Source organism: Mus caroli, unplaced genomic scaffold, assembly GCF_978045245.1.
Source record: "Mus caroli unplaced genomic scaffold, Mus_caroli_1 scaffold_20, whole genome shotgun sequence".
NCBI classification, from domain to species: Eukaryota; Metazoa; Chordata; class Mammalia; order Rodentia; family Muridae; genus Mus; species Mus caroli.
This window is the reverse complement of record NW_028227275.1, coordinates 13,226,722-13,251,930: the sequence shown is the minus strand read 5'-3', so window position 1 is coordinate 13,251,930 and position 25,209 is coordinate 13,226,722. Positions and strand designations below refer to the sequence as shown.

The 25,209-nt window shown below is 43.2% G+C and overlaps 1 protein-coding gene across 1 annotated transcript in view; it reads left to right on the top strand.

Moving 5' to 3' along the window:
- The window catches only part of Cfap58 (cilia and flagella associated protein 58), a 102,216-nt gene extending 83,120 nt beyond the window's left edge, over positions 1-19,096 (top strand). The window contains exons 16-18 of the mRNA XM_021151799.2: positions 5,263-5,382; positions 14,149-14,282; positions 18,410-19,096. Of these exons, the coding sequence (XP_021007458.1) occupies positions 5,263-5,382; positions 14,149-14,282; positions 18,410-18,521 (366 nt within the window). The 3' untranslated portion in view covers positions 18,522-19,096. The remainder of the gene's footprint in view (positions 1-5,262; positions 5,383-14,148; positions 14,283-18,409) is intronic.
- Positions 19,097-25,209: the final 6,113 nt, after the last annotated feature.

Sequence of the window (25,209 nt, the reverse complement as noted above, 5' to 3'; positions counted from 1 at the left end):
GTGGGTGGGGTTGGCCCTACCAGGGCCGATCAGTGTCTGCAGCCTGGAGGGAGGCTACCTGCTTCCTGTGCACCAGCAAGTGTCCCCAGCTCTCACCCAGGCAAATGGATGATTCCAGGGCGAGCAGAACGAAGCACTGGCATTTACTAAGCACAGATTGGGATGAAAACAGAATAAATTAGTACCGCTCCGTCAGTTACTGTCGAGTGGGCGCGCCAAGGAATAAGAGGTGCTGAGGCACGTGCTGAATGTGAACTACTTTCTGTCTCCAGCCGAAGATGCAAAGCAAAAGACAGAGACTATAAACCGTGGTCATAGAACCACAGCTGGGGAGATAAAGGAGTCCCGTGGGCAAACCAACCTCTTTCTTCAAATCGTCGCTGCTGCTACAGTACTCACTCTTATTAGCACAGACTGCTCACAATACAGATTTTTAAACTTATTGTCAGAGAAAATACAAATACCCGACGTTTAAGTGATTGTTGATCTGGAGTTTCTTGGTGAGGTTACAGACTGCCACCGAGGGATGACAACATTATTTGAAGTTAGTAGCAGAGTTAATATTTTTTTCAGTTCTTTTCTTCTTTATGTGTATGTAAGTAGTGTGTGTTCCTGTATGTGTATGCAGGTTGGGGTGTATGTACACATACTCATGTGTGCTCAGATGCATGTGAGCATGTATGGGCATACCTATGATGAGCCCAGGCTGAAGTGGGGGAATCTTCCTAGTTCACTTCTCTACTCTACTCACTGAGGCAGGGTCTATCAGTTGAACCCAGAGCTCCCTGAGGACAGTGTGGCTAGCCATCCTACTCAGGGGATTTCCTGGCTCAGCTTTCCCAGTGCTGGAATTACAGACCTGTTTTGGCCACTGCTGAGCCATCTGTCCAGCCTCTACAATTTCTTAACACTGCATCTAGCAGATCTAGACAATACAATGTGGATAAAACATATCCACTGTACCTTGGTGCAACCTCTTGAAGCCTGAGACTTTATGATCATGCCAATGTTCTCTCCCACAGAGGGGATACAATGTTGGGGGAGAGACTATCAGTTTTAGCGTAGCCTTGGTGTGGTCAACCTCCAGATATGCTCAGCTGAATAGAAAGGCAGTCTTTCAGTATGAATAGTCTAGCTTTGTTCTGATATGGCTGTTCAAAAAAAAAATAACTTAAAGACTAAAGCATGCTGCTGAGTATTGATGCACATTATAAAAACCCTGAATAAATAAGAAACCAAAACCCAAAGATGCAGCTATTAGTTGGTGAGGAAATAAAGTATTTATGATTTTTCTTATGATATCGCCTTGACATACGGCGCTGCTAACCAAGTGACAAATTAATTGACTCGGTTTAAAGAGAAATGGATGTGGCTTAATGAAGAGGGACAGCCTATGTATTATGAGACAGCTGGTTCTGCTACTGCTGGCTTATGGAGACAATATACATTGGACAGCTAATGAGTCTCTGTTGCGTAAGATAGATTTTCTTTATAATAGAATTGCATGCTTTGTCTCTAAATGGGGTTATTATACACACCATTGCACAATGTTTGAAGAGCCTGGTTGGACCTTGTAGAGGGTTAGGAGAGAAATAAATTGGAAGACAATCGTGCTTAAGACTGTCAATCCATCAAACGCTCCATATTTATCTAAATTACCAGCACGTTCTCCCCAAATACAAATTTGGACGATACACACGGCTGGAATGTTAATGATGACTGGACTTCACTTTGGTTCTCCCAGTCAGGGTTTCCTCTGTAAGCACAAACTGAAACCTGGAAGTCAGTCCCGCCCCACCACGATCCACCACAGCCACGCCCCTGCACCCCTCTGTGTCAGCACCTGAGTCTCTTTCGGCATTTCTTCCACCCACTGCAAATACACTTATGTACCACTTATCTTGGGTGATTTAACTCTGGTTTTGAATAATTGATTTTAATGGAAATCCCTCCACTTTTCTTCACACCTGTGGGCTCCTTGCTGTACAGTTGCTCAGTTCTTGTTCTAGTCTCATTCTCTCTCTCTCTCTCTCTCTCTCACACACACACACACACACATCTATCTATCTATCTATCTATCTATCTATCTATCTATCTATCTATCTATCTATCTACCTACCTGGAGAATCATTAGGTCCTTTTATAGATGATTGACCGTAAGCCACCATGTGGTTGCTGGGAATTGAACTCAGGACCTCTGAAAGAACAGTGGTTAAGAAAGGCTCTTAACCGCTGAGCCATTTTGTCAGCCCCTCCATTTCCTTTCTTAAGATTTACTTCTTCGCTATGGAGATGAATGTTTTGCCAGCACGTAGTAGGTATCTTGTGTGTTTGCCTGTGCTGGTAGAGTTCAGAAAAGGGCACCAGATTCCTTGGAACTGATTGGTTGTAAGCAGTCACGTGGGTGCCGTGTCCTGCTCTTCTGCGAGAGCTTAGTAAGTGCTCCTAACCACTGAGCCGCCGTTCCAGCCCACACTCAGCTATTTAGGGCAGAGTCACTATCATTCATCTTGTAACTTTGAGAAACAAAACTGGATGTGGTGGAATAAAGTGTCAGTCACTCTGCATCAGGATACTCGTAGCCAGGTGCTGTGGAGAGGAGATAGCGGGCTTGCGTCATCTTTTACTCTAGACATTTAATTTTTGTGGTGGCTTTGGGTCTGATTTACCATCTGCTTCTTTTATTGATGAGTGGTCTTCAGGAATTTTGTAGCTTAGTTTGAGCCAGATTCCCCGCCCCCTACATGAAATAGTATATCTGCAAGCCTCCTGAACTATAGGGAAGGTGATCCTTAGGGCGCCTATGCTTTGCTTGGGAAGGACTTTGGGCATCAGTAGTTCCCACTGACCTTGACATTGCCCCCTCTGAAGCGGGGTGAGAGCATCGGGTTCTTCTAAACTTCCTTCTCTGTGTCTCGACTCCCAGCCGAGCACGAGTAATTGAAACATTACACATGGGAAGTAGTTCATGGTTCTTGCAGTAAGATGGTCTTTCCAGCCAAGAGATCATTCTGTCCTGAGCCAGATTGCTTCCTCTTCATCATCGGGAGGTCTTTTACTTTTCCACCTTCTGTGTGTCTGTAAGAAAGCAAGGTGAGCTGAAAGAAATGAACAAAACACTTTTCATGGGCTTCGCCACATAGGTCTCAGCCTCTCCAAATTGAATCTTGGAGCCTTGTCAGAAGTGTTATTTTTCCAACGGAGACGGCGTTAAGAGGCTATAGAAAATAAACTCACCTCCTAATACCAGTTCTCTCTGCTGGCTGTATCCATTTACTGCGATGAGTGTATCGGAAGGTGTGACTGGAGGGGTTATACGGCAAAGGAAAGTCACCTCGCTCTAATTCTATTTGTCTGTGTTTTCCTTAATATGGGCTTCCTGTTTTCTAGAATGATGTCTTACCAGGGCAACTTCTCATTGTTTGGTGAGTGGGTTTTTGGAGACACTTAATTTTATTCACTTAATTTTGAAGCCTCATGCACAGTTCTGTAGATTGGGCTATGTATTTATAATAAAAATTCTCAAATTTTGCCAGGGGAAAGGAAAAACCGAAAACAAATGGTAACAATGGCTAGATAATGGATTTTTATGGTTTTTTACAAATGGATTTTATGTACTCTGGTAAAAAATAGATATTGGGTGGCCACGCCAAGGTTGCATAGCTCTGGGTAGAAATCCGTTTCCATTTGATTGGATGTTTTATTTAACTTGTGGGCTTGTACTTCTCATAACTTCCCCTTTAGCGTAATGACCTGCAGAAGATGACAGTGCTTTGGGACTAAGAGCATATGTGAGCCTTTATCAATGCCTGCTCGGTTTACCCCACTCTATGCACATGAGGATCTAGAAATGGGACATCAGGCTAAAGTGTAATGCCTTTAGTTTAAAGATCTGAAAAACTCACTATCAGTGATGAAAATCTAGTCTAGCTATGAAAAGCTGGCCCTCTTCGGATTCCTGCGAAATCCTCCCTCTTAAGTCCTGTAAATACGCCTGCTCCAGTTTTCCTAGGATTTTTATCCATCCCTTGAGCCATTTCCTGATTTCCTTTCTTCCCACATCCTCACGTGTCTTGAGGTACTCTCTTCCGCGTGTGTTATTTCGGATTCCCATATGTCACTGAAACCAGCCCTGGGGAGGTAGCCAATCTGCTTTGCCTCTGACTTGCTGGAAGTTCTCTGGCTTCTTTTCTTCCTCTCACTTGATGGCTATCTCTCTCCTGTCTCTAAAGCATCTGCATTGTTTTGCCTTGAGGCACTCTTGAGTTGTCCCTCCCCTTTCAGGTTTTTCTCCTTCTGTTCTGTACCTACTACCCCTTGTATGCTAATTACTACAGGGAGCTGTCTGCTCTGGTCCAGCTTGCCCTTTGGCTTCCAACTCTGGGCTGCATTTCCAGCTCTGGGCTTAGTAATCTCAGCCTCTGTCTACTTAGCCTTTGGGACTTCTAGTCCTCTCCAGCTTTGCTCCCCCCATCACGATGACTCTTCCTTTCCCCACGCAGGGGCAAACATCAGAGACTCAAAAGCCATTGGATTCCTGACTTCCACACGTGTCTCATCACTCAGCAAAGCCCACTGGTTCCACTCCAGTGATATCTTCCCATCTACCTGTGTTTCCCCTGATGTTCCTGATAGATCTCCCTGTGTTCTATCTGCGTGGAGGCCCTGGGACTGTTCCCCCTGCTGCAAGCTGCTTCTGCTACTCTTTTTATTTCCGTGGGCATCCCAGGCAAGCTCATTCCTGACTCCCAACTGCCTGAAAGCTGTGGTTTCCAACACAGGTTAGACTCACACCATAATCTGGGCTCTTCTTTCCTCTTTTTGACTTGTCCCCTTGATTCACTGTTGCGAGGTAACTCCTTCAGAGAACCCATGGAACTCCGTTCCACCATGGAGTCTCTTCTCTCCTTGCATGGGGAAAGTGTCTACTCATGCTTAGAGAGGACAGGCACAAGATGTTTTTGCACGCCTTCCCCCACCTCCTCTGACAGTAGTCACTGGAACCTACAGCACTGCCCTGTGATCACATGTCACAGAGAGAGAGGACCTTTATCTTGCTTGTTTGTGTCACTCCTTGTCACTTGACTCCAAGGACTGGGCACAATCTAGGTCTTTGACAGGTGCTGATGTGACAGCCACTGAGTGGATGTCATTAGCGTACATCTGTCAAGCAGCTCAGAAGGCTACTTGACACCATGGGGCCCTGTGGTGCAAGTTTGGGTGGGTTGTTTAATTTCTGCTCCTGGTTATGCCTTCCCCCAGGAGAAAGAGAAGCTGTATGTGGAGCTGAAGCACATCTTGGCCCGGCAGCCTGGCCCAGAGGCTGCAGAGCAGCTGCAGATCTACCGGCATACACTGCGGGAGAAGACCAAGCAGCTGAAAGTAAGCTCCTCTCTCGGTTGTTAGGACAGATGCCTTGAGGGGACTCCTGGGCTGCTCAGTGAGTCAGTCTACCACCCAGAGTTCATTAGACTCTAATGATCCCAGAAGGAGGAGAGGGAGCACCAAGAAATGAATGAGGAAGGAAGGAAGTGATGTAATGGAGGAAGGGCTTGCATGGAAGGTCACAGGATGGTTCCGACAGCCCAGATGGTAGAAGAGAACATTAAACACCATTGCCAAACCAAAGCCCATTACCACACCAAGGCAGCTTCCTGCTATTCCTTTCCACCCACAGTAAACATTTGCAAAGCACCAACCAGTGCTCAGGGTCTTGCTTCATGCCCATTTATCACATAAATAGTCACAAAAGGGAGATACAACCATGCAAAAAGAATTTTTGGGGGTGGGGTGGGGCACAATTCCCTTCCCAGTGACACAAAAGCCTCAGTTGGAGACATGGAGTATTTTATTATTCTGTGCGCCTCTTGGAAGTTGTCTCAAAAAAAAAAACCTGCACATCTTCAAACTGTCCTTTTAGCTTTATCTTGTGAGCGAGCGAGCAGTCACTAAGAATACCAGAGATGGGGGGTAGCTAGGGCGCAGGGTCGGCTGACACTCGCCAGCTACCCACAACACCCATCACAGGATCTTAAGACTTCTGGTGAGTGGAACACAGCTTCTGCTCCAATCCAATTGCGCGCGGGACCTGAGACTGCATTAGTTAGGGAAGCAGAAACCGGCCTGAGTAGGGCCACAGGCCTCATCTGGCCGGAACAGCACCGGTGTAGCTAGAGCGCAGGGTCGGCTGACACCCGCCAGCTACCCACGACCCCTGCCACAGGATTTTGAGACTGCTGGTGAGTGGAACACAGCTTCTGCTCCAGTCCAATCACGCGGGACCTGAGACTGCTCTGGTTGGGGAGGCAGAAATCCGGCCTACATAGGGCCACAAGCCTCTTCCAGTCAGAAAAGCACCAGGGTAGCTAGGGCACAGGGTCGGCTGACACTCGCCAGCTACCCACAACACCTGCCACAGGATCTTAAGACTTCTGGTGAGTGGAACACAGCTCCTGCTCCAATCCAATTGCACGCGGGACCTGAGACTGCATTAGTTAGGGAAGCAGAAACCGGCCTGAGTAGGGCCACAGGCCTCATCCGGCCGGAACAGCACCGGTGTAGCTAGAGCACAGGATCGGCTGACACCCGCCAGCTACCCACAACCCCCACCACAGGATTTTGATACTGCTGGTGAGTGGAACACAGCTTCTGCTTCAATCTTTAAACAGTGACAACGACAACAACTAACCACAGAGATTACCAGATGGCGAAAGGTAAACGTAATAATCTTACTAACAGAAACCAAGACCACTCACCATCATCAGAACCCAGCACTCCCACTTCGCCCAGTCCAGGGCACCCCAACACACCCGAAAAGCTAGACACGGATCTAAAAGCATATCTCCTGATGATGGTAGAGGACTTCAAGAAGGACTTTAATAACACACTTAAAGAAATACAAAGGAACACTGGTAAACAGGTAGAAGACATTAAAGAGGAAGCACAAAAATCCCTTAAAGAATTGCAGGAGAACACTGCTAAAGAGTTACAAATCCTTAAAGAAAAACAGGATAACCTAATCAAACAGGTAGAAGTCCTTAATGAAAAACAGGAAAACACATCCAAACAGATGAGGGAAATGAACAAAACCATACTAGACCTAAAAAGGGAAGTAGACACAATAAAGAAAACACAAAATGAGGCAACACTGGAGATAGAAACCCTAGGAAAGAAATCTGGAACCATAGATACCAGCATCAGCAACAGAATACAAGAGATGGAAGAGAGAATCTCAGGTGCAGAAGATTCCATAGAGAACATCGGCACAACAATCAAGGAAAATGTAAAATGCAAAAAGATCCTAACTCAAAACATCCAAGAAATACAGGACACAATGAGAAGACCAAACCTACGGATAATAGGAGTGGATGAGAATGAAGATTTTCAACTCAAAGGACCAGCAAATATCTTCAACAAAATTATAGAAGAAAACTTCCCAAATCTAAAGAAAGAGATGCCCATGAACATACAAGAAGCCTACAGAACTCCAAATAGACTGGACCAGAAAAGAAATACCTCCCGACACATAATAATCAGAACAACAAATGCTCTAAATAAAGATAGAATACTAAAAGCAGTAAGAGAAAAAGGCCAAGTAACATATAAAGGCAAGCCTATCAGAATTACACCAGATTTTTCACCAGAGACTATGAAAGCCAGAAGATCCTGGACGGATGTTATACAAACACTAAAAGAACACAAATTCCAGCCCAGGCTACTATACCCAGCCAAACTCTCAACTAACATAGATGGAGAAACCAAAGTATTCCACGACAAAACCAAATTCACACATTATCTCTCCACGAATCCAGCCCTTCAAAGGATAATAACAGAAAAAAACCAATACAAGGACAGGAACCACGCCCTAGAAACAACAAGAAGGTAATCCCTCAACAAACCTAAAAGACGACAGCCACAAGAACAGAATGCCAACTTTAACAACAAAAATAACAGGAAACAACAATTACTTTTCCTTAATATCACTTAATATCAATGGACTCAACTCCCCGATAAAAATACATAGACTAACAAACTGGCTACACAAACAAGACCCAACATTTTGCTGCTTACAGGAAACTCATCTCAGAGAAAAAGATAGACACTACCTCAGAATGAAAGGCTGGAAAACAATTTTCCAAGCAAATGGTATGAAGAAACAAGCTGGAGTAGCCATTCTAATATCTGATAAGATTGACTTCCAACCCAAAGTCATTAAAAAAGACAGGGAGGGACACTTCATACTCATCAAAGGTAAAATCCTCCAAGAGGAACTATCAATCCTGAATATCTATGCTCCAAATACAAAGGCAGCCACATTCATTAAAGAAACTTTAGTAAATCTCAAAGCACACATTGCACCTCATACAATAATAGTGGGAGACTTCAACACACCACTTTCACCAATGGACAGATCGTGGAAACAGAAACTAAACAGGGACACAGTGAAACTAACAGAAGTTATGAATCAAATGGATCTGGCAGATATCTACAGAACATTCTATCCTAAAACAAAAGGATATACCTTCTTCTCAGCACCTCATGGTACTTTCTCCAAAATTGACCACATAATTGGTCACAAAACAGGCCTCAACAGATACAAAAATATTGAAATTGTCCCATGCATCCTATCAGATCACCATGGACTAAGGCTGATCTTCAATAACAAAATAAATAATAGAAAGCCAACCTTCACGTGGAAACTGAACAACACTCTTCTCAATGATACCTTGGTCAAGGAAGGAATAAAGAAAGAAATTAAGGACTTCTTAGAGTTCAATGAAAATGAAGCCACAACATACCCAAACTTATGGGACACAATGAAAGCATTTCTAAGAGGAAAACTCATAGCTCTGAGTGCCTCCAAAAGGAAACTAGAGAGAGCACACATTAGCAGCTTGACAACATACCTAAAAGCACTAGAACAAAAGGAAGCAAATTCACCCAAGAGGAGTAGACGGCAGGAAATAATCAAACTCAGGGGCAAAATCAACCAAGTGGAAACAAGAAGAACTATTCAAAGAATCAACCAATCAAGGAGCTGGTTCTTTGAGAAAATCAACAAGATAGATAAACCCTTAGCCAGACTCACTAGAGGGCACAGGGAAAGCATCCTAATTAACAAAATCAGAAATGAAAAAGGAGACATAACAACAGATCCTGAAGACATCCAAAACACCATCAGATCCTTCTACCAAAGGCTATACTCAACAAAACTGGAGAACCTGGATGAAATGGAGAAGTTCCTAGACAGATACCAGGTACCAAAGTTGAATCAAGATCAGGTTAATGATCTAAACAGCCCTATATCCCCCAAAGAAATAGAAGCAGTCATTAATAGTCTCCCAACCAAAAAAAGCCCAGGACCAGATGGGTTTAGTGCAGAGTTCTATCAGACCTTCAAAGAAGATCTAATCCCAGTTCTTCACAAACTATTCCACAAAATAGAAACAGAAGGTACTCTACCCAACTCATTCTATGAAGCCACAATTACTCTGATACCTAAACCACAAAAAGACCCAACAAAGATAGAAAACTTCAGACCAATATCCCTTATGAATATTGATGCAAAAATCCTCAATAAAGTTCTTGCTAACCGAATCCAAGAACACATCAAAACAATCATCCATCCTGACCAAGTAGGTTTCATCCCAGGGATGCAGGGATGGTTCAATATACAGAAATCCATCAACGTAATCCAGTATATAAACAAACTCAAAGACAAAAACCACATGGTCATCTCGTTAGATGCGGAAAAAGCATTTGACAAGATCCAACACCCATTCATGATAAAAGTCTTGGAAAGATCAGGAATTCAAGGCCCATACCTAAACATGATAAAAGCAATCTACAGCAAACCAGTAGCCAACATCAAAGTAAATGGTGAGAAGCTTGAAGCAATCCCTCTAAGATCAGGGACTAGACAAGGCTGTCCACTTTCTCCATACCTATTCAACATTGTACTTGAAGTCCTAGCCAGAGCAATTCGACAACAAAAGGAGATCAAAGGGATACAAATTGGAAAAGATGAAGTCAAAATATCACTTTTTGCAGATGATATGATAAGTATATATAAGTGACCCTAAAAATTCCACCAGAGAACTCCTAAGCCTGATAAACAGCTTCGGTGAAGTAGCTGGATATAAAATTAACTCAAACAAATCAATGGCCTTTCTCTACACAAAGAATAAACAGGCTGAGAAAGAAATTAGGGAAACAACACCCTTCTCAATAGTCACAAATAATATAAAATATCTTGGCGTGACTCTAACTAAGGAAGTGAAAGATCTGTATAATAAAAACTTCAAGTCTCTGAAGAAAGAAATTATAGAAGATCTCAGAAGATGGAAAGATCTCCCATGCTCATGGATTGGCAGGATCAACATTGTAAAAATGGCTATCTTGCCAAAAGCAATCTACAGATTCAATGCAATCCCCATCAAAATTCCAACTCAATTCTTCAACGATTTAGAAAGTGCAATCTGCAAAATCATCTGGAATAACAAAAAACCTAGGATAGCAAAAACTCTTCTCAAGGATAAAAGAACCTCTGGTGGAATCACCATGCCGGACCTAAAGCTTTACTACAGAGCAATTGTGATAAAAACTACATGGTACTGGTATAGTGACAGACAAATAGACCAATGGAATAGAATTGAAGACCCAGAAATGAACCCACACACCTACGGTCACTTGATCTTCGACAAGGGAGCTAAAAACATCCAGTGGAAGAAAGACAGCATTTTCAACAAATGGTGCTGGCACAACTGGTTGTTAACATGTAGAAGAATGCGAATCGATCCATTCCTATCTCCTTGTACTAAGGTCAAGTCTAAGTGGATCAAGGAACTACACATAAAACCAGAGACACTGAAACTTATAGAGGAGAAAGTGGGGAAAAGCCTTGAAGATATGGGCACAGGGGAAAAATTCCTGAATAGAACAGTAATGGCTTGTGCTGTAAGATCGAGAATTGACAAGTGGGACCTCATGAAACTACAAAGCTTCTGCAAGGCTAAAGACACCATCAATAAGACAAAAAACCACCAACAGATTGGGAAAGGATCTTCACCTATCCTAAATCAGATAAGGGACTAATATCCAATATATATAAAGAACTCAAGAAGGTGGACTCCAGAAAGTCAAATAACCCCATTAAAAAATGGGGCTCAGAACTGAACAAAGAATTCTCACCTGAGGAATACCGAATGGCAGAGAAGCACCTGAAAAAATGTTCAACATCCTTAATCATCAGGGAAATGCAAATCAAAACAACCCTGAGATTCCACCTCACACCAGTCAGAATGGCTAAGATCAAAAATTCAGGTGACAGCAGATGCTGGCGAGGATGTGGAGAAAGAGGAACACTCCTCCATTGTTGGTGGGATTGCAAGCTTGTACAACCACTCTGCAAATCAGTTTGGCGGTTCCTCAGGAAATTGGACATAGTACTACCGGAGGATCCAGCAATACCTCTCCTGGGCATATATCCAGAAGATGTCCCAACCGGTAAAAAGGACACATGCTCCACTATGTTCATAGCAGCCCTATTTATAATAGCCAGAAGCTGGAAAGAACCCAGATGTCCCTCAACAGAGGAATGGATACAGAAATTATGGTACATTTACACAATGGAGTACTACTCAGCTATTAAAAAGAATGAATTTATGAAATTCCTAGCCAAATGGATGGACCTGGAGGGCATCATCTTGAGTGAAGTAACACAATCACAAAAGAACTCACACAATATGTATTCACTGATAAGTGGATATTAGCCCAAAACTTAGGATACCCAAGATATGAGATACAATTTGCTAAACGCATGAAACTCAAGAAGAATGAAGACCAAAGTGTGGACACTGTGCCCCTTCTTAGAATTGGGAACAAAACACCCAGGAAAGGAGTTACAGAGACAAAGTTCGTAGCTGTGATGAAAGGATGGACCATTTAGAGACTGCCGTATCCAGGGATCCATCCCATAAGCAGCTTCTAAACGCTGACACCATTGCATACACTAGCAAGATTTTGCTGAAAGGACCCAAAGATAGCTGTCTCTTGTGAGACGATGCCGGGGCCTAGCAAACACAGGAGTGGATGTTCACAGTCAGCTATTGGATGTATCACAGGGCTCCCAATGGAGAAGCTAGAGAAAGTACCCAAGGAGCTAAAGGGATCTGCAACCCTATTGTTGGAACAACATGATGTACTAACCAGAACCCCGGAGCTCTTGTCTCTAGCTGCATATGTATCGAAAGATGGTCTAGTCGGCCATCAATGGAAAGAGAGGCCCATTGGACTTGCAAACTTTATATGCCCCAATATAGGGGAATGCCAGGGCCAAAAGAATGGGAATGGGTGGGTAGGGAAGTGGGGGGCGCTATGCGGGACTTTTGGGATAACACTGGAAATGTAATTGAGGAAAATATGTAATAAAAATATTAAAAATTAAAAAAAAAAAGAATACCAGAGATGTTTTCTGCTCACACACATGTCCACGGAATTCTCCTCCAGTCAGATGACTTCTGGCACTTGCCCTGCCCAAACAAGGGTGACAATCCTAACCTTCTATTTGGAGTGAACTAGATGACACCCTATTAGTATAGACTTGACCTCTTCATAAACGAGACATTATAATAGTGTGTCCTTTTAGGTGAAAAGGACACACGCAGCCAATCTAATTAGAACATTAATTTTCAGATTACTTTGAGTGTTCATTTCACATGAGGACCCAGAGACATAATTTGAATTTTGCAAAAGGCACACAGTCTTGATTACTTTTGTTTCTTGAAACAATTGAATATTTCAAGCCAAAAAAAATATGTTTCCTTCTCGTTTTCTCATGGTGAGTATAAATTAGAAAAGCTCGTGCCTGCTTTGTCTTCTCCACAGTTGGCTCTGGACAGCCCTCAATGGCTCCCTCGGGGGCATTGTGTTACAGCAATCCTTTACCTCAGGAAACCCTTATCTTCAGCTTCGAATAAAATGCAACACCTTGCAGCCGAGGGATGGGGAGATTCTGAGCAAGTCCCACAGAGCAAAGCCATTATCTGGATTCTCAAAACAGGGTCTTTGTTCCTAAGAATCGAACCACGGAGACAGGTTTTCTTTCAACATGAACATCATGTTCTTTGGCGCAGCCGGCATGGCCATAATCATATTCACAACAATTAAGCGGGAAGAGTTCAGAAGCAGACAAGCTGGCAAAATGATGATCTTGCTTTTATGACTATCCTCAAAACAGCAAGTGTGTGCCCCTTAGAACAACTGGCTGCCCTTTCTTGCCTGGGTCTTGGTAGGGAGCACAGCTTAGTTCTGGCATACTTTATGCCCTGTTTGGAGGAGTAAATTTTTGCTCTAGTGCAGATTATATCCCTTAGCACTCATTGAACCCAGGCATGGAGCAAGGTGGGGGTCAGGCTTCTTCTTACAGCCTCTCTTTTGCATTAAGATCTCCAAGGCACAAGCTCACTGCTTTTTAGAGATAAGGTTATCCGACTGCTGAGATACACAGAGAGCCCAGGAATAGTCCCAAAGAATGAAAAGGATGATAGGCATTTAGCAGAACAACCACCCTGGTATACACATACATATATTCAAAAGCCTAGTTAATGGTACATACATATATTCAAAAGCCTAGTTAATGGTACTGGGGAGATGCTTTCAGAAGGGCTTTTACCATAATCCTCAGACTCACACTACCCAGTGGTATTTTCTCTTGAATGTATTTTTAAAAGGCTAAGAGATATTTTAGATGGTGTGTCTGTGTTCTGTCTCCATTTGTAATATTCCCCGAAACATATTATGACCAGAGACGAATGGTGGTTCTTCTGAACCCACTCGAATGTTGCTGCTGGCTTTCCTTTTAATACGGGATGATATTTCACTTATGTTTGTCACTTGGTTACAAAGTCATCAATTCTCAGCCAGATTAATAGCCAGGGATGGGCCCTGAACCCGTGGAAGCATGAGGAAGCATGAGGGAGCATGCAGAAGCATGCGGAAGCATGCTGTTGTAGTTTGAAACCCGGTTTGGACAGTCGTCTTCACCTTTAGCCCCTGGGATGAATGGTGGCAAGTTAAAACAAATGTTTCAGAAAAGGATATCATTTCCCTGTGCATTCTTAACTAACACTGCTTCCCGTGTTGTGTTAGGTTCTGTCATCGGAGTTGAATATGTACGAGTCACAGAGCCAGGAGTACAAATATGAGATCGAGAGACTTGGCAATGAACTGATGTCTTTAAAGAAGAAATACCTGGCTCAGAAACGCAAAGAACTCATTCAGAAGTAAGACTCAGTCCAACGTTCTAATCTCGTTATGCCTGATATCTGATTGTAAGAAAATATGTGAAGGGGCTGGGACTGGTGACGCTTGCCTTTAATCGTAGCATTCGGGAAGCAAAGGCAGGCAGATGTCTGAGAGTCCAAGGCCAGCCTGGTCCACATAGTTTCAAGCTAACCAGTAGAACACTGTGAGACCCCATGTCAAAAAAAAAAAAGTTTGATGAATTTCTCAGAGTTGCCAATCTCAGTAGGGTAAACTGAGTCATGGGTCAAGCAACCAGAAGTTCATAGCACATTAAAATTCATGTCTTATCTGACATCGATTTCTCCTCTCTTAGAGACTTATCAGGGATTCACCAACACCTGCTCATTGATGGACTGAACATAGATCAGATTGAACAGGGCTGCCAGGCCATACACACTGTCTTCATGGCTTGCCAATGGCCAGGTCATAACTGTTTGCAGATGAGACTCAATCGCCAGCCTTCCCTGGGCTGAAGTGTACCCACAGTTAAGGCCTGTGGAGGGGGCAGGGCTTCCTGTGGCTTTCGCAATGCAGTGGCACCACTGTGATTGGGAACATTTCCTATGTTTAGACATGACGGACTCTGAGCATCCATGTTCGTTGACTGACTAAAGTATCTGTGGTGGGGCGTTGGCCTCCACTCCTCTTCCAGGAGACAGAGATGTGAAGATGTAAATGCTGAGGTTGACATTGTGGGTTTGGGGTGCCTGAATGCTGGGAAGCAACTGTTTCCTTAGCTTCTTTATTGCCGTTCCCCTGTTCCCAGGGAGCAGGGCAGGAGCCCAGTAGAGTCAGGAAGTTTAAAACTTGGTCTGATGGTGTGGTCTTGCCAAAACTGATGCAGCTAATTCCACAATGACTCCCATTACAGGCTGAAAGTCATATTTGGTATTTCATCTGCATGGACACCTCAGGGACACGCTGAAATATGGTTTGAGTGCATCTGCCCACAATCCGTTAGCAGCAAACAGCATATAAAATAACTGGATGCAAATTCATTTGCCAGTAAAAAAAAAAAAATCTGCCCTTCTCGTAGATCAGAATATTCCTCTGGTCCACATTTAGATGGCGGTTCCTCGGTGGAGTGAAATACTGCCGTGATTTAGAGAAGTCTGTCTTATTATGTGGGTCTTGTGACTGACTCTCTTGAGTCTGTAGTGAGATGGATTCAACATGCAGGTTCCAAGGCCCCATTTCCTGGTAGCTGGACTCAGCCTAAGCATTGGCAACTTGAAGCTTTGAGGGTTATTTTCAGTCACACTGAAGTTTTAGAACCACGGGGGCAGGGGAGGGGAGAGAGAGAGAATGAGAGAGAGAGAGAGACAGAGACAGAGAGAGACAGACTCATAGGTAAAGGAGTCGTGGAATAGAAACACTCGGTTAAACTAGGTAGGTCATTGTGTGAGCAGGTGGAGGGCCACATCACCTCTGCCATCTTGAGGCTGCACTGATAAAGTATCAGAGATCTGGTTTCCTGTGAGGGAGGTGTTGAGCTCTGAGACCTTCCAGTTTTTTGAGCTCACATAGCTGGGCATGCTGGCACACGCCTTTAATCCCAGCACTTGGGAGGCAGAGGCAGGCAGATTTCTGAGTTCGAGGCCAGCCTGGTCTACAAAGTGAGTTCCAGGACAGCCAGGACTACACAGGGAAACCCTGTCTCGAAAAAACAAAAACAAAAACAAAAACACATTCTGAACAATAAGTGATTCTTGCAATCATTGCTCCCCCTCGAATGTATACGGACATACCTCTCCCCCCCCCCTTTTTTTAATGAGAAAAGCTTTTTAGATCCATTTCAAGTCTACCTTCAGAACATTTTAATTTGCGGGCTGCATGCATGCTGTCTCCATTTTGTAATGTTAAGTAAAACATAATGCTAAGTTTTCAAGAAAAAAAGCCCAACTAGACTCTGATACCTTCTCTCCATGGCCGGGGTCATCCTAATTGTCTCTAAGGGACCACACACCCTTAGAGTCACTTGGGGATCACTGGCGTAGTTTATACAACTCCAAACAGCTAGCATGGTTAAACGGTTAAGCATCTTTCTAGAACCAGTTCACCTCAGGCTGTAAGCTCATTGGCTTGCCCTAACCCCCCTTTTCAAAAAACGTGTTCAAGTTGCATGTATTTAGTGTGAATGTGTGTGCATGAATATATGAGTGTGCGTGTGTGTGTGTGTGTGTGTGTGTGTGTGTTTGGCTCTTTGAGTTCAAACAAATTTAAATCAAGCTGAAAATCCTGTGCCTTGCTTTCACTAGCTGCATTTAGAGTGTCAGGTAGCCGTGCACTCTTGGTGGTGAGCCACAGAACCTTTTTGTTTGAGTCCGAGGTATCTGTCAGTTAGCCTGGCTCCTGAGGCTTGTCTTCACCTGTCCTCGCTCTCAGCCCCCTGCACCTGGCTTTGGTTTTACTGGTGGTTCCTTCCAGTTGAGGCATCTGTAAGTCAGTCGTAGACAGGGAGAAGAGATCAGAGGAACACAGCAAAAAAGATTAAGGTGCTGAAGAAGATATGCAAAGGCAGGAACAAAAGTGCTGAGACAGTGTAGACTGGGAGGAGAAGGCTGCAGGGAGTCATTATAGTGGTCTATAAATACATTAAACAGATAATGCAGAGGAGACAGTATTCCCATTAGTCAGCTCAGACCAAGCCAGAAGCATTAAGCCTAAGTTCCTTCAGAAAGGAAAATTCAGGTTATTTAAGGCAAGGAAGTACAGGGAAGGGGGAGTGAGGGCTGCCCGCATCTAACACCAGTCAGGAGCTAGACAGAGTTGCCAAGGTGGGGGAAGGAAGGAGCCCTCTGCTGGGTCCACTCAGAGCAAGAGCCTTTTGTCCTATGTATGCAGGATGGGCTTCCACAGTGAAGAAACCAAATCTACCAGGAGCAGCTGAGTCGACCACGCAGTGCTCTCTAGGTTCTTTCCAAAGGGACTAATTCAGAGCCTCCGCTGTGGGTGCTCTCTCTACACACACCCTTGAGAAACAGCAACTCAGATCATTTTTGCCTTTTGGCTTCTTTCATTTGTCTCAGACACTCTTCACCAGCCATTAGTTCCGCCCATATCCCAGCCACATCCATTCCACATCCCTCCATGGGATCCACCCACATCCCTCAAAGGCACATCCATCCCACATCCCTCCACTGGATTCCTCCAGTCTTCACTTTTTATGCTGGTCTGTACTTTGCAGGATCAGGCTCTTTCCCTAAAGTCAATATTCATTCCCCTAAGATCAATCAGGTGTAGTTGGCCCATTTGATTTTGGTCTTAGAGTTTGCTTAATTTTTACCTTTTATAATTCAAAATAGGTAACTTGTATGCTACCTCTGCAGGAAAGAGATGTGTGTGTGTGTGTTTATATGAGTGCATGTGTGTGTACATGCATGTGTGTGTACATGCATGTGTGTGTGTGTATATATATATATATATATATATGCACATGTGTGAATGTGGGCATATGTGTGTGTGCATACATGTATGTGTGCCTGTGTGTGTGTGAAAAAGGGATCCATATAGAAAAATATATTGCAGATTTGTTTTAGGCAGAATTCCTTTTATTTATTTTTTTTAACAAAATACCATCTTTTTTAATCTCCCCAGATTTTCTTGTATCTTAGACTGTTTTCTAGTACATTCTGATACTTGTCTGGAGTTGTAGGAGAGTTTGTACATGATAGATGTCCACATTTGATAAAGACACTTTACATGGAGTAAATATTTCTAACATTTCACAAGCATTTGGAAATGGACCAGGTGATAACTGACTAATTAGTCATTATATCTAAGCCAAGAGGAAGGCTCTCCTGACTGATCTTTGGAACTAAACAAATATTTTTCAAACAAGGGACAAGCCAGGAAGCCCCAAAGGCAGCGTCTGCACTGTAATGAGGCCCTCTGTCCAGGTTTGGACCACCGGGAAAAGCAAATACGTCATATCTAATTATCTCCCCATAATTCTATATGCTGTCAGAAAACGCCTAATGAGATTTCCAACTAGAAGCCCTAATCCGTTGTTTTCAGTGGGTGGCTTACCCTAGGAAATGACAGAGCATGAGACTCAGGAGAGGAACAAGGTGTGGGAATGCTAATCATGTCCTTTCCTTTATAGAAACAAGGACAGGATGTCGATGAACAACATCTTCTCAGAGCCCAAGAAGTCCGTCCCTCGGTTTACCGGGGGTGGATTTCCCCTCCACCAGGCAACCAAGGTGAAGTTTTAACCGGAAGCTACCGGCTGGCTCAAGCTCAACAGCTCAGGAAATTTGCACCGGAACATTGTGGAGGAATCGCCTTCAATCCCTCAAATCATAACTAGATAGAAAAAGCTGGTGCCCAGCTTTTCAGAGTTGGAAGGGATGGGCAGCTATCAGTGTCTTGTACATACAAGTGATGATGTCGTACCTGAAGCACGCGGACAGTAACAGACTGTGATTGCAGCTCTTTAATTAAGATGACCCTTGGCATAAAGCTGATCTTTTGTTACAGTTGCATCAGCTGATTAGCAATGCACTAGGTTCAGCAACTTGGGGTGGATGAAGCTTTGGGTATTAATTCCTCTATTATAGATATTTGAGCACTTGAAGGTTTTTGTATGCAAAAAATATTTTATATGTTAAAAATGCAATGCCTGCCCTCACATCTTATTAGTGAAAATCTATTTTGATTATTCCTCATTAGCAAGTCATAGCATGAGATAGGATAACAGGACACATGACTGGGATTTCAAAAAGTGTATATTGAGAGTGATTTCCACGTGGGACATCGTTCCAGGCCTGGGGTAGGAAAATCTGTTCTGAAGAAGAAATGCCAATAAATACTTCATCGTAAAAAAAAAAAAAGTTCTTTGTAAAGATCTTGATCTTTGCTTTGGTAGAGCATGTCATTAAAGTTTAAAATGACTGTGAGTAATGTTTAACATAAGGATCCAAGCCAGCGAAATGCAAGAGCCAACTGCTGGGTTTCAGAGGCCTTGTGCTTGGCAGTGGACCTGGTTAGCCCCACGATCTGCTTGGCTCTCAGGTTGCCAGACAGCGTTTGGAGTCACAGAATCCAAGGTGAGTTCTTTTTGTGGAAGCTGCAATGACGTGTGCAGCAGTTCGCAGTTACCCTGCTGAATGTTCATCTTGCAACGCCGTGGCCACCTCTTCTACAATAACTTGATTTCTGAAGTTATTTTTTTAAATTCGTGAGGACAAGCAATTCAGTGATGAGCAAAACAGCGGGAGCGAAACATGAGAGCAGAGAGCGTTCCATTTGTGTTCAGGGACCATGATTTCCATTGTTGGGGGTAAGAGTGTTGGTGACCCAAGATGTTTGTCCAGACTGTATGGCAAAAAATAGCTTAATGGGATTCTCTGGTGATCCTGAGGCCCCCTCAGTCCATTGAGACAGGTGCTATTGCCGAGGTGAGATGCCCCAGAAGCTGACCAATGCCAGAGACGTCCATGAAGGTGATTTATTTTACAAGAGCAGGTAAGAGGGTTACAGAAGGGAAACAGCAAAGGGAAGTAGGCCAGGCAATGAAAGGATGCTGTGTAAAGGAAAGTAGGCCAGGCCATGAAAGGATGCTGTGTAAAGTCAAGGTCCATGATGGGAGACTTTGGACCTTGTAGAACAACCCTGAAGACCCTACAGTTGCTGCTCAGAGTTTTGCCATGAGAAATGAGGGGGCTTGGGTGTTTATATCGTTACACTGTTGGTTGGCAGCCAATGGCTGTTCTGAAGGGGCACTTCTGGTTCTCTTTGCCTGTAGGCGATGCAGGCCCTTGCTACTCAGTGGCAGCCCTTGGATAAAGAGACAGCAGGTGCTGAATGCTTGCCACCTTGTGATTCTTTCTCCTTTGAACCAGAGTGAGAATGTCACAGGTAGAAAGTCACCTTAGTGTCGAGGTGATATTGTGATGAGAAATGCTTCTAATTGCTTCCAGCACCTTACTTGAGTATAGAAAATGGGCTGTCTCCTCAATAAGTTACCAAGAGCATTTTAAATCCAGAGAATCACAATGGGAGCCAGATGTGGGTGGTGAGTGCTTTATCCCAGTGGAGGAGACAGGAAGATAAGGAATTCAAGGCCAACCTTGACTACAGCGGCAGTCAGATTTGAACCTGGGCTACAGGAAACCTTGATTCAAAGCAAACAAATGACCATGACTCGGTAATTAGGTAAGACGGTACATGCCTGTTTGTCTTAGTCAGGGTTTCTATTCCTGCACAAACATCATGACCAAGAAGCAAGTTGGGGAGGAAAGGGTTTATTCAGCTTAAACTTCCACATTGCTGTCATCACCAAAGGAAGTCAGGACTGGAACTCAAGCTGGTCAGGAAGCAGGAGCTGACACAGAGGCCATGGAGAGATGCTACTTACTGGCTTGCTTCCTTTGCCTTGCTCAGCTTGCTTTCTTATAGAACCCAAGACTACCAGCTCAGGGATGGTCCCACCCACAATGGGCCCTCCCCCACTTGATCACTAGTTGAGAAAATGCCTTATAGCTGTATCTCATGGAGGCATTTCTTCAACTGAAGCTCCTTTCTCTATGATAACTCCAGTTTGTGTCAAGTTGACCCAAAACTAGCCAGTACACTGTTATGCCTCCAAATGGTAGGCAGAGACAGGAAGATCACAAATCCTATTTCCATCTGGACAAGAATAGGCTGAATGGGGAGCCCTTGCTAGGGGGTGTACACGAATCTATGGTTAATACACAGTACTTAAAAAAAAATCACAGTGGCGATGACAATTTCGCTTCTAAAATGTTGCTGATATTTTCCCTCAGAGCTACATGTTGTGTGGACAAAGCCAACCCTTAGGGCTCCCCATCCATGCAGAGACATTTCCTCAAGAGCACCCAAGGCCAAGTTCATTGAGTTGTTTCAAGGGCTCCATAAGAGTTTCGCCTGGGACTCCTGATTGATCCCAGAATGGCAAAGGCTCTGGGAGCAGCTTCTGGGCTCACAGTCTGACTCCTTAGGATGAGCTGTTCTGAAGAGTGGATGAGTTCAGTCATGTAAGATTAGAGTACTGCTAGGCATAGAGTATGCAATATGTATGTGTTATGTTTATATATGCATATAGATATATACATATAAGAGATAACCAATGTTTTGGAGTTGGAGAAGAGAAGATGCTAGATAATTCTTAAAAACTATAAAGGTGATTCTAAAATGCTGGTACAGGGTGGATGTCATTCAAACATCTGGATGAAACTTGATTTGGTAATGTAATTTATAACTGAGTATCTTCTAAAATGCAACATTGGCTGCCTTATGAAATCTCTATGTGTTATTAAAATCTGGGAGGGGTTGAAAATCTGATATAAAATAATAATGTATCATAATAAATTTACACACAGAAGCAAAAAAAAAATCCAATATATGAGGATAAAGTGACCTTTCTTCTTTAGAAGCTGGAATTTTTGTTGTCATTCAGTAACTAAAGGGAAAGTCCCAGTGACCTCAGCCTCCTTCTGTCCTCTTCTTCCTGGGTTGTCACCTGTACTTACGAAAGGGATCCTAAGACTCAGGACTGAAGAGGGCTCTGGGAGCTGCATGCAGCCCCATTAGATGGTGTGTTTGTATGTTCAGGTGGAGCAGTGAGTTAGGCTAGAAATAGCAGAGGCTCAGTATTGTAAACACTGTCTATTTAGGTGCACGTATTTCCACCATGGCCATGACACAATAATGAACTGTTAAAGACTTGGAGCTTTCCAAAGGATTAACAGTAACTGTGAGCTCACAGTGGGCTTGGTGCTTTTAAAAAATCACAAATCTGCTCTGCATTGTAAAGCAACATGAGGAGATGGTACAGCTGTGTCATTTTGCCCCAGGGCTTTTCTGAGTTTGAGAGAGGAGTCCTGTCATTAAACTATGCATGACTTCCAACTGGGAAGACAGAGTGGAGCTGGGATGCTTTCTCTGTTAATAGGGACCTTGAGCGTGGAGATTCCCTGGCCATCCTTTGCTGACTGGCACTTCTCAGCTGCTACTCTCCTAGCTGGGTTTTTTAATTGTGCTTACTTCTGAAGAATGGCTCAGAGCAGAGGTTTGCCGCTATGATCTGCTACGGAGAGGGTGTTAGCTGTACTAGGATGAGATGGCGGCAGTTCCCCTTGTCATGGCGGTAATTCTGCTGGAAAATTTTATCTAGGGTTGATAATCTCTTTTGATTTTCTGACTAGCTCTGAGTTTGAAGTTTGACCTAGGCCACGATCCCCATTGGAAAATTCTGTATGGCAAATTTTGAGTGGAATGGCATTTCACAGGCCCCACAATTTGAAAAACAGGGCACCCCATTTTTGTTAGACGTAGTCTCTTAAATGGCCACCTACCTGCTATTGGAGGCAAGGAAGGGTGTTTTTAAATATTAAAATTGTAAAATAACTTAATATGGATCTCATCATTCTTTTTGTAGTAGATGGAAAATATTTTTATAGCATTATCCATTTTTAACTTCTAATTCGATGCTGTTTTAGTATACCATTCCTCATATCTATTATTTAAAGGTTCCATTAGAGTTTTGAGATCCATTAGAATTTTATAACAGTAGGAAATGTCGTATCAACAGGATACCATTCTTCTTTTTTATAATTAAAAATAGATTTTCCTCTTATTTTAAAGTACCCCACTGTAACAGAAAACCAGGAAGTAAGGAGAAGTAAGAAGGTGAATGCTACCAATCATCCCCACTCCCTATCTCTTTCACCTGGGGCTGTAACGATTGCTCATGTCTGCCATTTGTCCTGACTGGTGAGGGCTCGGGATGCCAAAATGGTAAATAGTTTGAACACTGTCCATAAAATACTACTGTTGCATACTTCTGAATGTATCTTTCTGCGTTTAAAAATCATATGGTTCTATACGTATCATCTGATTCTATATGCCTTGCCTACATGAACGTCTGTGTGCCTTTTGCACACCTGGTGCCCACAGAAGTCCAGAAGAAGGACTTTTCTCATCTTTCTAGATTGGTTTTTCTCTTCTACAGTATCCTAAGAAGGAAGCACACACAGTATATTCTTCTGGACTTGGGTCTAGAAAATACAGGATAAGTACATTTGAAATCAGCCGTGTGGTTGTCTATGGGCCTTCATACCAAATTGCATGGTGATATCCTGTGATATAGAAGTAATGCGATTTGAGTTGTTGATAGGAGCTGGTTAATTTCTAGATTTTAGCTTGTATGAATCACATTGCTACTAAGATTCATGTATGAATCGGCCTGTGGTGAGACATTGTCATTTCTCTTGGGAGAAGCACTAAGGAATAGAAATCGCTGGATCTGCACAAAACCATGCATTTTGCTTGATGAGACGCTGTCAGAGTGTTCCCTACATTGTATCAGTGCAGCATCCTACAAACAATGTGTCTGGACTCTGATTGCTCCATATCTTGGTCCATATTGTGCACTGTCAATGTTTTAAAGCCATTCTCTCCTATAAACAGCGATGTCTCTACGTGGCTTATTTCCTGGTGACTAATAGCATTGAGCATCTGTTTTTGCCATTTTGCTCATTCATCAGCCTTCAAACCTTAAGCCCATTTTATCTTCTTCCTAGGTTGTGAAATTTCCTCCTGCAGGCGATGCACGAGCTGTGTTTTGTGACTGATGGTTTTTGTTTTTTATTTTGTTTCTTCACGAGGTTTGTGGCTTACCTATCCATTTTCTCAACATTGTCTTTTTAAAGAACAGAACAGTCACATCTTAGTCAAGTCCCCCACACCCTCATTTTCCCTATGTGGCTTTTACTCCATTGTCCTGTCTTAAGTAATTTCTACCTTCTCCATGACTGTAATGAGATTCTTTCATCTGTATTTTTGCTTTAGAAGTTGTTATACTTTTGACTTTTATGTTTATATTTATGGATTCAGAGCTAATTTTATGCGTAGTGTGAGGTTTTAGAGCAGAGGTCCATTTAAAACCTTTTTAATTAAAAAAATTGAAATACAAATTATTGGTGGTCACTCTGTTGTACAATAGATGTTAAACATTTTTTTTTGTCCTAGCTGAGACTTTGTGTACTGTGATCAGCATCTCACCCTGTTTCTCCCTGCCCCCACAGCCCTTGTTAAACCACCAGTCTCCTCCCAACTCCCTAGAGTTCAAACTTTTATGTTTTGAATATAAGTACGAGTTTTTAAAGTATTTGTCTTTCTGTGTCTAGCTTATAGCAATTAGTGTGAAATACCCAGTTTCCCCCATGTGGTTACAAATGTAGGAATTTTCTCCTTTTAAAGGCTTAAGAGTATCTTGTGCATATATACCTTATCTTACTGTATTTTTCATCTATTTATCCAGATAGACTTCTGTTGATTGATTAGAAATAATGCTTCCATGAATATGAGAACCTCCCCTCCTTCCCCACCCCTGCCCCTCCCCTCCCTTCTCCTATCCTCCTCTTCTCCTCTTTCCTCTCTGCCCCTCAATTCTTCTCTCTAAGTTCTTCCCACGTAGCTCAGGCTGGCCTCAAACTTCATGTCTTCCAGTCACCAAGTGCTGTGATTACAGACACGTGCCACCACACGTCTCTGAAAGAATCATTTCTTAATTCGACTTTGTACTCTTCCAATTATAGCTATTCGATCTAAGTCGGGGCAAGTTAACTTTTCCCAGCCCTCTGGTTCTAATTCGCAAAGCGAGGACCATAATTATACCTGGTACCTATCTCACAGAACTCCCAGCATTATGGGCTGCTATATTTGATGTTTGCACAGTGCCTTGTGCATAGTAAATGTACAAGAGAATTCTGCCAATATCAAAAAGTCATCTTGCTCTTAGTTGGTAGTTTGACAATTTGAAAAACTCTTTTGAGTGTTCAGGTGAGTGGATAGTAAGTACGTAGAACCTCCCCGCCCCCCTGTTATCTGGATAGATATAGGGTCAAGAATTGCCCCTGGATTACGAGGCCTTCTATT